Here is a 16,316-nt window from a genome sequence, read left to right as displayed (position 1 = left end):
CCGAGCTGACCCTCCATACAGGATGTGCTCCCCTTATGAGCTGCAAACCTCCGTTCAATCCCTTCTTTAAACCCTGGTCTTGGGTGGTCTTGGGGCACCTGGGTGGCTCAGTCACTTAAGCGTCCGACCGTTGGTTTCAGCTCGGGTCATGTCGGAATCATGAGACTGGGCCCTGCATCGGGCTCTGAACTCAGTGCAGGGACTGCATTAAAGTCTCTCCTTCTTCCCTCTCTGCTCCTCCCCCTCATTCATACTCGCTCTAAAATAATAATAAAAAATCTTTAAAACCCTGCCATAGCCTCCACTGTGCACAGATTAAAATTTTTCAGTGGGTACTTATGGGTGAAATAATGAGTTTCTGAACTTAGCTTTTATAAAAAAAAATAAGTAGGGGAAAACTGAGACAGAGGAGACATGAGTAGGAAAATGTTGATAAATAATGAAACTGGGTGGTAAGTACATGGGTGTTCATTATACCTCCTGCTGCTGTGTATCTGAAATTGCTCAGCATTGCATACACACAGTACCCTCCAAAATCCAGCACCTAACGCACATTCTGTGCTTTCGCTATATGTAGTACTTCTCAGTTTTCTGATATGCCATTTTCCTTTGTGCCAATGGGACTTCGCTGTGCCCACTTGGCATACACTTCCCACACTTGAGACTTCACACAATGTTTTAAAATATGCCATTTTTAAACAAAAAAATGAGAAGGCAGGATGGCTGGGTGGCTCAGTCCCTTAAGCGTCTGCCTTTGGCTCAGGTCATGATCTCAGGGTCCTGGGATTGAGTCCCACATCAGGCTCCTTGTTCAGTGGGGAGCCTGCTTCTCCCTCTGTCTGCCACTCCCCTGCTTGTGCTCTCTCTCCCTCTCTCTTTGAAAAGTAAATAAATAAAATCTTTTAAAAAGGCCAAACATTAAAGAAATGTTTAAAGTAACACAGTTTTTACAGAAAAAAAAATGCTGTCTTCCAGATTATGGATTTTAAATGGTAATTTATCCATTAAAAACATTATTTTAATCAAATTCTTAGTAACAGTAATAGATACTGAAAACATCTTCTGGGACAACCTACCCCCCCTTTTTTAAAGATTTTATTTATTTATTTGAGAGAGTGAGAGAGAGAGCATGAGAGGGGAGGTCAGAAGGAGAAGCAGACTCCCTGTGGAGCTGGGAGTCCAATGCGGGACTCCATCCAGGGACTCAGAGATCATAACCTGAGCTGAAGGAAGTTGCTTAACCAAAAGAGGCACCCAGGCACCGGACCACCTTTTTAATTAAGATTCTAACATACAATCTCATGCAGCTGAGCCCTGAAGAACACAGTTTGGTGCAACAACACCCTCTACATCATATGGTCAAAAATCCACATATGGGGACACCTGGGTGGCTCAGTCGTTAGGTGTCTGCCTTCACCTCAGGTCATGATCCCAGGGTCCTAGGATCGGGCCCCACGTCGGGCTCCCTGCTCAGTGGGGGAGTCGGCTTCTCCCTCTTCCTCTGCTTGTGTACGCTCTCAAATAAATAAAATCTTTAAAAAAAAAACCCACACATAATTTTTGACTTCCCCATAATTAAGCTGTTGACCAGAAGCTTTATCAATAATGTAAACAGTTGATCAATGGTATTTTGTATATTATTTGTATATTTTATGTATTACATACTGTATTCTTAAAGTAAGCTAATGAAAAGAAAATGTTAGAAAGATCATAACCAAAAATACACGACAGCCAAAAGAAAAAAACAGTCTGCAAGTGAACCCATGCAATTCAAACCTGGGTTGTTCAAGGTCAACTGTACTTGGCTCTTTGGAAAACATGAATTTCTAAAAATCACTTTTACTATGCCAGAGTGATGTCTTTACTACCCGACCTGGCCCCAGATGCTATCAGGCCACATTGTGAGAGCAACAGACTGAGGGTATTTGTACCCTGACAGAATCTGCAGATGAGAACAAAATGTTTAAAAAGTAACACCAGACAGACCTCAGACCCCTTTTCTTGATCAGAAATACCGCTGATTCTCATTACCCACAGTGGTTATATTCTATAAGGTTGTGAGAAACACTGAACTAGAGAATGTGGAGCCAATGCTCCTTAGCTTTCTGTAAGGCTCTGGTCACCTAATTCCATTAACTGATCAATACACAACCATGATTTATGTGTGTTTCTCTTTAAAGACACTATCCTTAATATACATTGTTGACCGCTGAACACTGAACTCTAAATCAACAGCACCATGATTCATGCCTTGAATGAGGCTCATCTGACAGTATTTTCTCCATAAGGCACATCACAACCTCCCACGCTTAAAGATACTAGTCAGCACTGCTGCACTACCTTGGGTACATTTTAAATAGCCAAATCACCAACAAAAGACACGAAGATGCAAAAAACGTAGCACTAAATGGACCACAAGGACACAGGTACAGAGTAAAACCTCAAACAGACACAAATTCGAACTCAGCTAGAAATGAGGGGCTGGTACCTGACACTCCCCCTCACCCAGGGGGGCATGAATGACCACGGAAGCACTGTACTGATCTGGGGTCACAGATAAACTCACTGAGTAGGTGGATTTGCAAACATGAAATCCAAACATAATGAGGATCAGTGGGTACTATGCTGTCCCAGCCCAACCAGTACGAGATGCAACACGGTGTGTAGGAGTCTGGGTGCAGACAGCAATATTCACCAACAGCTCACACAGTCGTTACAGTTAGTTAACTTCCCAACAGACGTGGGTACGGTGGCATAATTAATTGGCCAGTATTTTTTTTCTTTTTTTTAAGATTTTATTTTAACTGGGGCGCCTGGGTGGCTCAGTGGGTTAAAACCTCTGCCTTCAGCTCCAGTCATGATCTCTGGGTCCTGGAATCATGCCCCATATCGGGTTCTCTGCTCAGCGGGGAGCCTGCTTCCTCCTCTCTCTCTGCCTACTTGTGATCTCTTTCAAATAAATAAAATAAAGATTTTATTTTATTTACTTGACAGAGGGAAAGGGGGGGCGTACAAGCTGGAGAAGCAGCAGAGGGAGGGAGAAGCAGGCTCCTCACTGAGCAGGACCCCGGGAGCATGACCGGAGCCAAAGGCAAACACTTAACCAACGTAAGCCACTCAGGTGCCTTGGCCAGTATTTCTGACATGACTTTTCCGCTCTAATTAGAGTTTATCGTTCAATTAAATGCAATTACCCAAGTAACATTTTTTTCCAAGTAACATTTTAAAGCATACATAGAATGACAAATAAAACTTACCTGAAGCAAACACACATGAATTTTACACTTTCATATAGCCATCATAAAAGTTTTAAGCATACGTTTTCCTTAACATATGCAGTTGGCAAATATTTGACTGAAAACAGTTGGGTCAGTATTTTTAAACCTAAGAATGTTTTTTTGTTTTCTTTCAAATAGCATAATTAACTTTACAAATGAATGTGGGGGAGCAATGGCTTCACAGAATAGAGTACAAAGTCATTTAACTACTTCTGAAAATTTTCACTTTTCCTTGAAAAGGTTCACATACTATGACAAATTTTCAGTATTCTTTAATAAGCTATGAGGAACTTGCAACATGTAGACTTGTTACCCCCAAATTAGATTTGTTCATTTTCTAGATTCTAGATCAATTTTAGATTTGTTCAATTCGCCTGGGTGGCTCAGTTGGTTGGACGACTGCCTTCGGCTCGGGGCGTGATCCTGGAGTCCCGGGATCGAGTCCCGCATCGGGCTCCCAGCTCCATGGGGAGTCTGCTTCGCTCTCTGACCTTCTCGCTCGTGCTCTCTCTCACTGTCTCTCTCTCTCAAATAAATAAATAAAATCTTTAAAAAAAAATTTCTCATTTCTTAAAAGAGCAGAGAAAACCATACACCAATGGAACTGTGTTTTTATTTGTGTAATTGACTAGAACAAATATTTTCACGCAAAAACAGTATTAACACAGGGTTACCTCTCTGACTTAGGGCCCACTGAGACCCTGCACATTAAAGAGCTTCCCTTCAGAGGGTACACATCAATCAATGCAAGAGGGCAAATGAGAAATGTGACACATAAAGTGATTTTAATTCGATTAAAGTTTGGAAAAGTGAAACTGCAAAGCTGGAGAAGGGTCAAAGAACAGTTGGTGCCAGAGCCTTCAAGGAAATAATGATACGGGCAGGAAGGCTAGGGCGTGTTGTTTTGTTCTGAGGTAAAGGAGCAAAGTAGGAAAGAGTCACTAAAAGAAAGAAGAAATAAAAAGCAGATGAAAGTGAAATTGTTTTAATTAAAATATAAGTTGACTTTTCCTACTTACAAGTAGTAGGTCCCTACTTCAAATCCTGACTCCAGGAAAGCTCAGTGTATGTTCTAAAGTAGTAACAGTAACAGCTAGGATCCACATATGCCAGACTCTTCCACACCTTCCACACACATGTCCTGATGCTGTGACTTGGCACTATAAGATTAAGTAGCTAGCCCGAGGCTCGTAAGCAGCAGAGGCAGGTTTCGGTTCAGATGTGAGGTGGCTCCAGAACCTGAGTCCCAACCCATAAGTCCACAATTCAAACCAATTCTTAATCTGTTAACATTTCAGGGTCTCCAACCTAAAGCACACGTCTTTCCCACTTGTGGGTAATCTTATGTTTATTTTATTTATTTTATTTTAAAGATTTATTTATTTTGGGGGTTGGGGGGTAGAAAGCACACAAACAGGAAGGACAGAGGATCCCAGGCAGACTCTATGCTGAGTGTGGAGGCTGATGCAGGGCTCTGTCCCCCAACTATGAGATCATGATCTGAGCTGCAGAAACTTGACATATTAAATATCCCTGGAAGAGCATCCTGGCAGAGGATCTACTTGCCATTTCCTTAATCAAAGTTGATGGTCAAGTCTAGACTGAGAAGCAGCACATCTGCATGTGAACCCCTGTGGTCACCCCATTAACTGGCCTGCTGGGCCTTCTACTTTTTCCCCTTTCCCCAGCCTTCACTGTGATGTCAAAGCTAGACCAGATCGTCACTTCCTGCTTTAGCGCCACCCTTTTCATACTGATCACTCTAGGCATAAAACCCTGGACACATGACCTGCTGAGTCTGGGACACTGATATGTGTACTTTTGTCATAAACATAAAACATAGCTGCTGAAGAAAAAAGTTTCAACAAGTTACAAGGCAGACGTCAGGTCATCAGACCAATTGGTTTTAATGTTGAAAATGATTACAGTCAGTCCACCTGCTGCTATCAACCAGCAGTCATAACAGGACTTCACCTGCCACACCTGGCTCTCAGTCTGGTATAACATTTTTTTTAAATCTTTTTTTTTAAGATTTTATTTATTTATTTGACAAAGAGAGATCACAAGTAGACAGAGAGGCAGGCAGAGGGAGAGAGGGAAGCAGTCTCCCTGCTGAGCAGAAAGCCCAATGGCAGGACTCGATCCCAGGACCCTGAGATCAAAGGCAGTGGCTCAACCCACTGAGCCACCCAGGTGCCCTGGTGTAACATTTCTGACAAAGTGTAGCTACAACTACTGTGATGCTGTCACCTTGGCTAGGCTATAGCACCCAGCTGTTTCATCAAATGTAGTGTGGGGGTTCCTGTGAAGGTTATTTTGTTGCCGTTGGTTTTAAAGTAAAGGGTATCACCCTCAACAATATGGGGAGAGGCTCATCCAGTTAGCTGATGGCCTTAAGAGCAAAAGCTGAGGTTTCCAGGAGAAGAATGAGTTCTGCCTTAGGACTGACTATAGGATCAACTCTTGCCTGAGTTCAGCCTGCCCGACAAATTTCAGACTTGCTAACCCCAAATCATCCGAGTCCATTTATTAAAGTAATTCTTTTAATGTATGTTATAAATCTCCTAATAACTAATGAAAAGAAAAAAATTGCTAATATTTATTTAGACTGTAATCTCAAACCTAAGGAAATAAAGTGTTTTATTTCCTTATAAAAAACTTATCAAGAGTCACGTGAACAGTGCTTGCTGTCCTACTAAGCCATATAACATATGATGTGCAGTCAGTATTTTCTGTGCATTGGCAAACTGTCAGATGCCTTTCTAAATCTCAATCAGCTTGCAACGTTTTGTCCTTTATGTTGTCAGTGTTATGAAATACCATCTCTGTGAGTTCCTTCAGTGTGAAGCATTTTGCTGACATCACTTCCCGGGGACATCTTCATCACACTGTTCTCCTTTATGTGCTGAGTTTATCTTAATAAGTTCCTCGGGATTTACACCCAACCAGCCTATTTCTTCTATGACTCTGCAGAGGTTCTACACGAATCTCACATCTAGCATTACCAGTAATTACTCCACTGCACTTCCACTCTTGTTGGCCAGTTCCTTTTCAATGATCCGTTTTGTAAAGTGTTATAGGGGTTTATCACTGGAGCCAAGGAGGCAACACAGTGGCATGCTTTGCTCTCTGTGCAAGAACTAAGAGATGCACAGTGACCAGTCACCAACATTCTGAAGTGCCACGAATGGTTACCGATGATGGTGTTTCACCTGTGATTTATGCAGTGTTCTGTGGACTGAGGAGCTAGCAGCAGTTCGTACTTTATGCTATTTCTCACAGTTAACAGACCACAGTGAGGGAGATTTGAGCTGTACTGTTGCAGGGATTGGTATTTTTTAATTGAACTTGAATAACTGAAATCTGTGCATACCAGAATGTGCAAAAAGAGGGCTGCCTATATTTCGTATGATTTTTTAATGTCATAGAGAAATTATTATGCTATATAATTAGTGACAGCTGATACAAGAAGAAAGATAAATTGTTAGTCTCTGTGTGAGCTGGATCTTGACTATTTAAAAATGTGTAGGAAAAGACTAGAAAGAAATATTAAGTCAACAATATTTACTGAACATGTGTCATTTGCCAAGAACTGTTCTAGGTGCTGAGGACAGCAGTAAGCAAAGCAAACAAAAATTCATGCCTTCAAGAAGGTTCTAGTCTAAAGAGAAAGGTTGAGAAGGACATACAGTAACAACATAAAGCAAAATATACAGCACATCAGAGGTGAAATTACAGTGCTTTTGAAGAAAAAGCAGAGAAGAGGGACTAAAGTGATGACAACAGGTTACATTATTCAACACAATAGTCAGTAAAGGCTTTCCTAAAAAATGACATGTTGGGGGCGCCTGGGTGGCTCAGTGGATTAAGCCGCTGCCTTCGGCTCAGGTCATGATCTCAGTGTCCTGGGATTGAGCCCCGCATCGGGCTCTTTGCTTGGCGGGAGCCTGCTTCTCTCTCTCTCTCTCTGCCTGACTCTCCGCCTGCTTGTGATCTTTCTCTCTGTCAAATAAATAAATAAAATCTTTTAAAAAAATGACATCTGGGTGAAAAGCTCAGGTTTACAGAGTGAGGCCAGTATCTGGGGGAAAAGCAATCAAGCAGAAAAAAACAGAACCTGCAAAGCCCTCAGGCAAGCACAGGCTAAGGAAGCTTTGCTTAGAGAAAGGTCGCCCCAGGAGTGCAGAAGAGAACAAGGATGATGCCAGAGGAGACAACTGAGTGGGGATGGGATTGGTTAAGACCACAGCTGGCTTCTATTTTCTCAGGATCTCTACTGAAAGGAGACCAGAGAATGTTTTCACTATAGATCTATTTTGGCGGCACAACACAGACTCTACTGATGGAATGGTTTGGGGAAGAGAAGGGAGTCAACGCTGACTCCAGGGATTTTGGTCTGAGTGAGAATGGCATGACCAATAATTGAAATGAGGAAGACTTGGGAGCGCGTCCGGCTAAAGGGGAAGATCAGGAACTCAGTTTCAGCATGGTGACCTTGAGATGCTTATCAGCCAAGGAAAAAGAGGTGTCAAAAAGGCAACTGGCTATGTAAGTCTAAGGTCTAGGGAAATATTTGAGAGCTGAAAGTGGTGAGTCTGATAATGTCATCCAGGAAGTGAGTGTAGAGATAGAAGAAATTGTTGTCCAAGGCATAAGTCAGCCATAGAACTTGCCAGAGAGAGGGTTGAGAAAGCCGTCAATTAAAACGATCAAGTTACCATATGATCCAGCATTTCTAGTACTCCTCGGTGTATTTCTAGGGTTAAGTGAAAACGTAGGGTCACAATGGGCTCAGTGGGGAGTCAGCTGGAGATTCTCTCTCTCCCTCTGCCCCTTCCCCTGCTCATGCTCCCTAAAGTAAATAAATCTTTAAAAAAAATAAAATGTCATTAAAAAAATAAAATGCCATTATTGTAAGCACTCTCAAATTCTTTTTGAAAATAGGAAAAGAATAAATGTCATTCATTACAAATAATACTGCTCAAAGCTGCAAATTCAATTTTAGTATATGTGCTGCCGAAGCGAGCACTCAAAGCTGCAAATTCAATAAATAAATAGGGTAGGGTATGCCTGGGTGGCTCAGTTGGTTAAGCAGCTGCCTTCGGCTCAGGTCGTGATCCCAGTGTGCTGGGACCGAGTCCCACATCGGGCTCCTTGCTCAGCGGGGAGCCTGCTTCTCCCTCTGCCTCTGCCTGCCTGTGCTCGCTTTCTCGCTCTCCCTCTCTCTGACAAATAAATAAATAAAATCTTTTTTTAGTAAATAAATAAATAAATAAAAATAGGGTATAATTTGAAGTGTGCTCCTCAGCTCACAGATCAAAGCCGTCTAAGCTGAGAGGAACACATTAGACACTATTCCCGTATACTAATCATACTGTAAAGTGGGACTGGAACATAACATTCTATTTTAATCTCTGATTTATAAACTTTTCTGATAAATGTCAAATTAAACAATGAATTAATAATTACATGGTCAAGAACTTAGCTTTGATTAAAACACAAGCTCTGACGAAAGACTACTACATAGCTGATGAAATCTTGATGCTGCCTTCTTCCTCAATATCAAAGTCAATCTCAAAAGTAGAAAAGAACATGATAGGCAGGGAATTAAAAGCCTCCCATAAACTCTTTATAAACTGCTGTGTACATGTTAATAAAAACGAAGTACCACTTTTACCAGTAAACCATTCTATGCCTTATGGACTTGGGTTGTATTTCATTATGACATTGATAATCCAAGTAAAAGTTTAGATTAAGGTCTCAAGAACAAATAGTGATTATTTCCCCACCTCGCATTCAAATGTCCAGAGTTAAACTACTAAGGATTCCTGTCTTTGATTCCTTGTGAACCACACAAAAACTGTTCTTACCTTTACACCTTGAATGAGACCATTCATAAGGAATGTATGTTGAGGAAATGTTTCATGTAGAACCTACAAAAAGCAAACACACATCAAGAAAACTTCGACAACAAATTAAAAGGTAATTTTTTGCCTCTGTTAATATTAGGTTAGGTAAATAAGATGAACCCTGGAATGAAAGCACTTTAAGTATCAGTGAAATATGGGAAATACCCAAAAGTATGAAAACATAAAAAACAATGAGGCAGAAATCTAAATAAGGCAAGAACCTACACAGGAGAACTCAGATGTTTTTCTTACAAAAGCATCTGCAGCAAACATAAATTGTTAATTGGCTACACCTTTCACTACTAACAATTTTAAGCAGGTACCACAAAAGGTTATATAAGCTCAATATATGAACCTGCAGCCCAGGTTCATGTGACCTAGGTAGTCTAGTAAACCCCAAGCCTTCAATTTGGATCATAGTGATTCTGAACTTGTAGCACCTCTGGATATCTAACAGAAAAAATTTAAAATCCATCCTCAAAAGGCATCATCTAGGCTTCAAATCAACCACACATATTTGTTTTTCAAATACAATGACCAGGGCATTTTAAAAAAAAAGGTAATGAGATACAAAAGGAAATATGATACCATGAGCAACAAACAGCAACAAAGAATATGTATATAATAGAAACAGACTCTCAACAACATCACATTTTGGAATTACTTAACAGAAATAATGTAAAATGAATTTTCTTAGGGCACCTAGGGAGCTCAGTTGGTTAAGCATCTGACTTTTGGCTCAGTCCATGATCTCGGGGCTTGGGATCAAGTCCTACGTCATCCTCCTCATTTAGCAAGTACTCTGCCTGCCCCTCTCCCTTTACCCCTCTCCCCACTGGTATGTTCATGCTCACTCTCTCAAATAAATAAAATCTTTAAAAATACATACACACACACACACACACACACACACACACACACACATATATATATTTTACTATGTTCCAAGATATAGAAAATAAGCTTGAAATTTTTGAACTAGAAGCTGGAAGAAAGCACACAGCTTCTAAGAAGAACAAAAAGAAATTCCAAAACAGAAAAAAAAAACATATTGACTCAAGTTAGGAACTCACTCAATGGATATGTTTAACAATTAGACGTGGCTGAGAATTATTGAACCCAAAAGTAGGTCAAATGAAACTATCCTGGGATGCCGGGGTGGCTCAGTCGCTTATGCCACTGCCTTTGGCTCAGGTCATGATACCAGGGTCCTGGGATCGAGTCCCACATTTGGCTCTTTGCTTGGCGGGGAGCCTGCTTCTCTCTCTGCCTCTGTCTGCTTGTGCGCTTGTGCTCGCGCACATGCGCTTGCTCTCTCTCTATCTGACAAATAAATAAAAAACTTTAAAAAAAGAAAGAAAAGAAAAGAAACTATCCAAAATGCAGCATGGAGAGAAAAAAGGACAAAAGAAAAGAGAAAGTAAAAGGCACAGAGGATCCTATAAGAAAATATGACACAATTTCAATTAAACTTGTCTTGTAATGAAAATGAGGCAGACACAACATTTCAGAAGCCAATGGCCGAGAATGAACTACACCAATGATGGATATCAGGGCAGAGATTAAAGCAGCATAATAAATTCTAAGAAATATAAAAAGAAATCCAAACTCACAATCAGAAAACCACAAACAACAACAATAACAAATCCTAAATGCAGCAAGAGATACAGACTGCCTTCAATTGAGCTCCAGTTAAAATGTCTTCATAACAGTTACAATGGAGCCCAGAAAAGAAGCATGCTATCCTATCATCAACATAACAGGGAAAAGACAAATGCTAACCTACAATTCTATACCTGGCTAAAATGTACTTTGAGCACAATTTTTAACCTAGCAAAACTTACAGCAGTACGTCTACTCACTTACGGACTCCACCTAATGAGATATAAAATAATGTACTTCCAGAAGAAGGAAAATAGTACAGATGTAAGATTTGAGATGCAACTTAAACAGCAAAGAAAATGGTGAATATAAACAAACAGTGATGCACACAACAAAATGATGTGTCCTGTAGGTTTTATTTTTCATTGTGTATTAGAAGACTTAATGACATTAGAATAAAGGAGGTAAATAAACAAAGCACAAAGTCATTTGTGCTGACACTGCTGTCCTAGATTAGGGTGAAGATACTGACAGACTTCAGTAAGTTCACACGGAATGCTATGAAACAATTTCACAGAAATTGTTTCCAACCTTTTTCCTAACAAGATTATTCTTAAGGTTTAGAAAAGGTTTGTCATCTCAGCTAGTGGCATTTGAACTCTACCTATCTGTACTGGAAAAATAAGAAAGCAAATAAATGACAGCAAATAGCTCAAGTTAAAAATCTCAAGTTCTCAGCAAAATCTCAAAAATAACACTTCATAGGATACAGAGATATAAAATTTTCTTTAAAGAAAACAGGATCCAAATCAGTATCAGAACTACTTCACAGTATCATTTGTTACATGCATCACAAAAATACAGTGAAACAGCAAAACACAAGAAAGTCAATGTATTTTTAAAAATGTTTCTCTGTCCCTGAGCATGCCATTGGGTGTGGGTATCCACTGCCTCACAACCTTATATATTCTTATATATTCTGTCGAATGAGGCTGAGAGCAGACAGACATTCCTCAGACTCCCCTTGCTCACAGGCTTCCTCAGTTTCTGCCAGAGCGAAACAGAAGGTGGGGAAGGGCCGGTTAATACCACACCAAATCCAGGGCTGCCTGCTTGTTGCACCAGTGTTGATCCTCCCCTGCCTCCAGTTCTGTCCTCTGACATCCCTTAAAACAACTCTACACTCAAAAGGACCAGAACATGCATTCATTTGTGCAGATGACGCAGCAGAAACAGAACACAGCCACTTAAATTTGGCAAAACCGTATCCATATATGAACAATGGAGTATGCATTTATTGGGCTGAAGGGTAAACTACAAAGATCTGACGGGGTATCTGGCTATGTGAGAGACGATGCAGGAAGTTCCTCTAAGAATTTTCAATCAGTGCTTTTCAAACCTCTTCTGCTTTTTTCTAATTGGAGGGAAAGTGGAGAAGATAGCGGTTAAATCTTACTGGATAAGGAAGTAAAACAAAAGTCAATAAAAATAAGATAAGCCTTCATAAAATAAAGCATCTATAAGGAAAAACGAGGGGCACCTGGGTGGCTCAGTGGGTAAAAACCTCTGTCTTCGGCTTGGGTCATGATCTCAGGGTCCTGGGATCGAGCCCCACGTCAGGCTCTCTGCTTAGCAGGGAGCCTGCTTCCCCCCTTCTCTCTGCCGGCTTCTGATCTCTGTCAAATAAACAAATAAAATCTTTTTAAAAAGGTAATATTCTACCCATTTTATGATAAATTTAAAAAAATTAAATACAGTATATAATTTAACTACAAAAGACAGTAACTGTTATCATAATAAATTAAATCTAACAATAAAAAGTATATTAAACATTTCTGATAAAATCAAAGCTTTCATTTTTAACTTCTTCCTATATAAAATAAAACTTAAGGAAGAAATTGCCTTTATTCTTCAAGACTACTGGAAGCATTAAATATAATGGGTTTTTTTTTAAGATTTTATTTATTTACTTGACAAAAAGAAAGCAGAAACAGGGGAAGCAGCAGAGGGAGAGGGAGAAGCAGACTCCCCACTAAGCAGGGAGCCTGAGGTGGGGCTCAATCCCAGGACCCTGGGATAATGACCTGAGCCACCCAGGCACCTCTATAATGGTATTTCCTAATAACTGCAAGTTTAGAGGGTTGAACTGACTTCTGGTACAATGAAGCAAATAACTCAATGTATGTAAGCACGGAGACATATATGTATGTATGTATTTGCTTACACATTATATACGCACAGCTGTAATTCTGCACTTTTACCTAAAATTCCACTTCTAGGAAACTACATTTACAGTATTCCTGGGAAGCTAGAATAGTGGATGACACACAGCAGACAGGAAACCTTGAAAGAGCTCAAGTAACAATAACATGTGAAGGTGGGAGGGAAAAAAAGATCTTTGAAAACATAAATTTTCCAGAGTCCAGGAAAAAAACCAAACCAAACCAAGACAAAAACAAGACCCAGAACTGGAGGAGGAGGAAAAACAGCCATAGTTTAACAGGTTTTTAAAAGGTTATAAAATGAGTTCCTGTATCTTGCTCTCAAAACTGCAATGCTCCCTAGGAGAGCCCAACATAAGAATGAAACAGCAGAGTTCTCTGAACGGAGACTACTAAATGGGTTACCTGCAGAACTAAATGGGTAGAATTAAAAAATAATAATGCCCCAGGTCCCTTAGGTCTGCCAAGAGTAGCAAAAAGCCCTACGATCACATAATAAACTACTTCATTATAGAGGGCTCTCTGAACAACCACACTGTCAGAAATCAGGAGCTCCTACAAGCAATGCCTGCATTCAGTCCTGAGGAACAGGGCCTTCCACCTGGGCTGGAGAACAATACTCCAGCTACCACAGGTGTCTAGGGCACTGGTGGCAAACTCGCAAGCTGATATTCTTTCTGATTTGTCTTTGTGTTTCCTAAAGTGCAGTAACTGTCAGTGTGAAAATTTCAGGAAAAAGTCATATACCATATGGTTTTCTAGCATGTCACAAGAAGTCAGAAGATTTGAAAACATGAGGCTTGAAGTGCTACATCACTGATTAGCTGAGTAAGCAGACAGTGGCTGCTGTGGCCAAAGCAGCACGTATTCCACCCCACTTCTGACATTTACATTATTTGCCTGGCCCCAGAAGATACTTGCTTTCACAATCTCTGATCTACCCCCTCATCTGTAAATATAAGCATTATAAAATTCAATAACAAATCTAAAAATCATTAAAAGGCACAAATAGGAAAAGACAATATACCCTACTGCCAAATAACCAAACTATGATAGGAAACAGAAGAAAGTTTTAAAATAAGTGTAAGTGTCCTCCAAGAGATTTGAAAAAATGCTACATATATTAAAAATAATGTGCTGCACAGGGACCTGCACCAAAGCAAAACAGGTAAAAAAAAAAATCTTCAAGAACTGACTACTGGAAAAAGTACAGAAATACAGAAAAAGGAAGAACATCAGAATGTGTAACTCCAGGATAAATAATGACTGTACAAAACTTTACAATGTACTGCAGTGTTTAAAAAAAAATACAGAAATTAGCTGGACAACAATGTAAAAAGTAGGAGAGAAATACATCTCTCTTCCAAGATGCCAGAACAGGTAGACAAATGATACCAGTGAATATACAAAAGACATCAAACAAAATTAACAAATTTAACATACTTACCCTGTAGAGAATACTACTACAGGGAATATTTAATGCTTTGCAGATCACATGGAAAATTTACCAGAATTAACCCTATATGAGTATACCAAACAGGCTTCAATAAATTTCAAAGAACTAAAATAATTCATAATATGATTTCTGATAATACAACTTAGAAAAGAACCCAAATGTTTAGAAATTAAGACAATATACTTACAATAGCTTATGAGCACAGGAAATATAGTGATTAAGATTGCAATAACTCTGTATGGTGACAGATGGTAAGTATTTATTATGGTGAGCATCTTGTAATGCATAGAACTATCAAATTAGTATATTGTATACCTGAAACTAGTATTATCCTGTACTTCAATTAAAAATAAAAAATAAGGGGCACCTGGGTGGCTCAGTGGGTTAAAGCCTCTGCCTTCCACTCAGATCATGATCTCAGGGTCCTGGGACCAAGTCCCACATCAGGCTCTCTGCTCAGCGGGGAGCCTGCTTCCTCCTCTCTCTCTGCCTGCCTCTCTGCCTACTTGTGATCTGTCTGTCAAATAAATAAACAAAATCTTTTAAAAAATAAATAAGTAAAATAAATAAAAAATAAGGGGCGCCTGGATGGTTCAGTCATCTGCCTTTGGCTCAGGTCATGATCCTGGGATCAAGACCCACGTCAGGCTCCCTGCTCAGTGGGAAGCCTGCTTCTCCCTCTCCCACTTCTGCTTATATTTCCTCTCCCGCTGTCTCTCTGTCAAATAAATAAATAAATAAAAATTATTTTTTAAAGATTTTATTTATTTGTCATAGAGAGAGAAGTGAGAGCAAGCACAGGCTGACAGAGTGGCAGGCAGAGGCAGAGGGAGAAGCAGGCTCCCTGCCAAGCAAGGAGCCCAATGTGGGACTCAATCCCAGGACGCTGGAATCATGACCTGAGCCGAAGGCAGCTGCTTAACCAACTGAGCCACCCAGGAGTCCCTAAATAAATAAAATTTTTAAAAATAAAAGAAATTGTCTCACACACACACACACACACACACACACACACACACACGCGCGAATATCATTCAGCCTTTAAAAAGGAAATTCTGCCACTTGAGACATCAATGGACCCTGAGGGCATTTTGCTAAGAGAAATAAGTCAAACAGAGAAAGACAAATATTGTATTATCTCATTAATACGTGGAAACAAATAAAACAAACAAGCTCACAGATACAGAGAATAGACGAATGGTTGCCAGAGGCAGAGGATGGAGGATGAAATGGGTGAAGGGGAGCAAAGGACAAGCTTCCAGTTATAAATATATGTCAAAACTGAGTGGGATTTATGCAAAGGTGGGCTAATATTCAAAAATCAGTATAACCAGGCACCTGGGTGGCTCAGTTAGTCAGGCATCTGCTTTCAGTTTGGGTCATGAACCCAGACTCCTGGGATCAGGTTCTGCATTGGGCTCCCTGCTCAGCGGGAGAAATCTGCTTTTCCCTCTACCTGCCCCTTCCTGTAATCTTTATTTTTCAAGCTCTAATAAGTAAAATCTTTTAATAAAAAAAAAATCAATATGGGGCACCTGGGTGGCTCAGTGGGTTAAAGCCTCTGCCTTAGGCTCAGGTCATGATCCCGGGGTCCTGGGATCGAGCCCCGCATCAGGCTCTCTGCTCAGCAGGTAGCCTGCTTCCCCCTTTCTCTCTGCCTGCCTCTCTGCCTACGTGATCTGTGTCTGTCAAATAAATAAAATCTTTTTTAAAAAATCAATATAACTGACCACATTACTCAAATAATGGAAAAATCTAGTTGTTATCTGGTTGTATGCAGAAAATTCATTTGATAAAATTTAATACCTATTTAGGATAACTGTAAGCGAAACAGGAAGAAGGCAACTTC

General features: G+C 40.2%; 1 protein-coding gene across 1 annotated transcript in view; it reads right to left on the bottom strand.

The window, feature by feature from the left end:
* Positions 1 to 16,316, bottom strand: part of MFSD14C (major facilitator superfamily domain containing 14C) — a 57,985-nt gene that overhangs the window by 17,587 nt on the left and 24,082 nt on the right. Inside the window, exon 3 of the mRNA XM_044252403.1 lies at positions 9,149 to 9,211. Coding sequence (XP_044108338.1) covers positions 9,149 to 9,211 — 63 coding nt within the window. The remainder of the gene's footprint in view (positions 1 to 9,148; positions 9,212 to 16,316) is intronic.

Source organism: Neovison vison, chromosome 6, assembly GCF_020171115.1.
Source record: "Neovison vison isolate M4711 chromosome 6, ASM_NN_V1, whole genome shotgun sequence".
Classification (NCBI taxonomy): domain Eukaryota; kingdom Metazoa; phylum Chordata; class Mammalia; order Carnivora; family Mustelidae; genus Neogale; species Neogale vison.
This window is presented reverse-complemented; position numbering and strand designations above follow the sequence as displayed.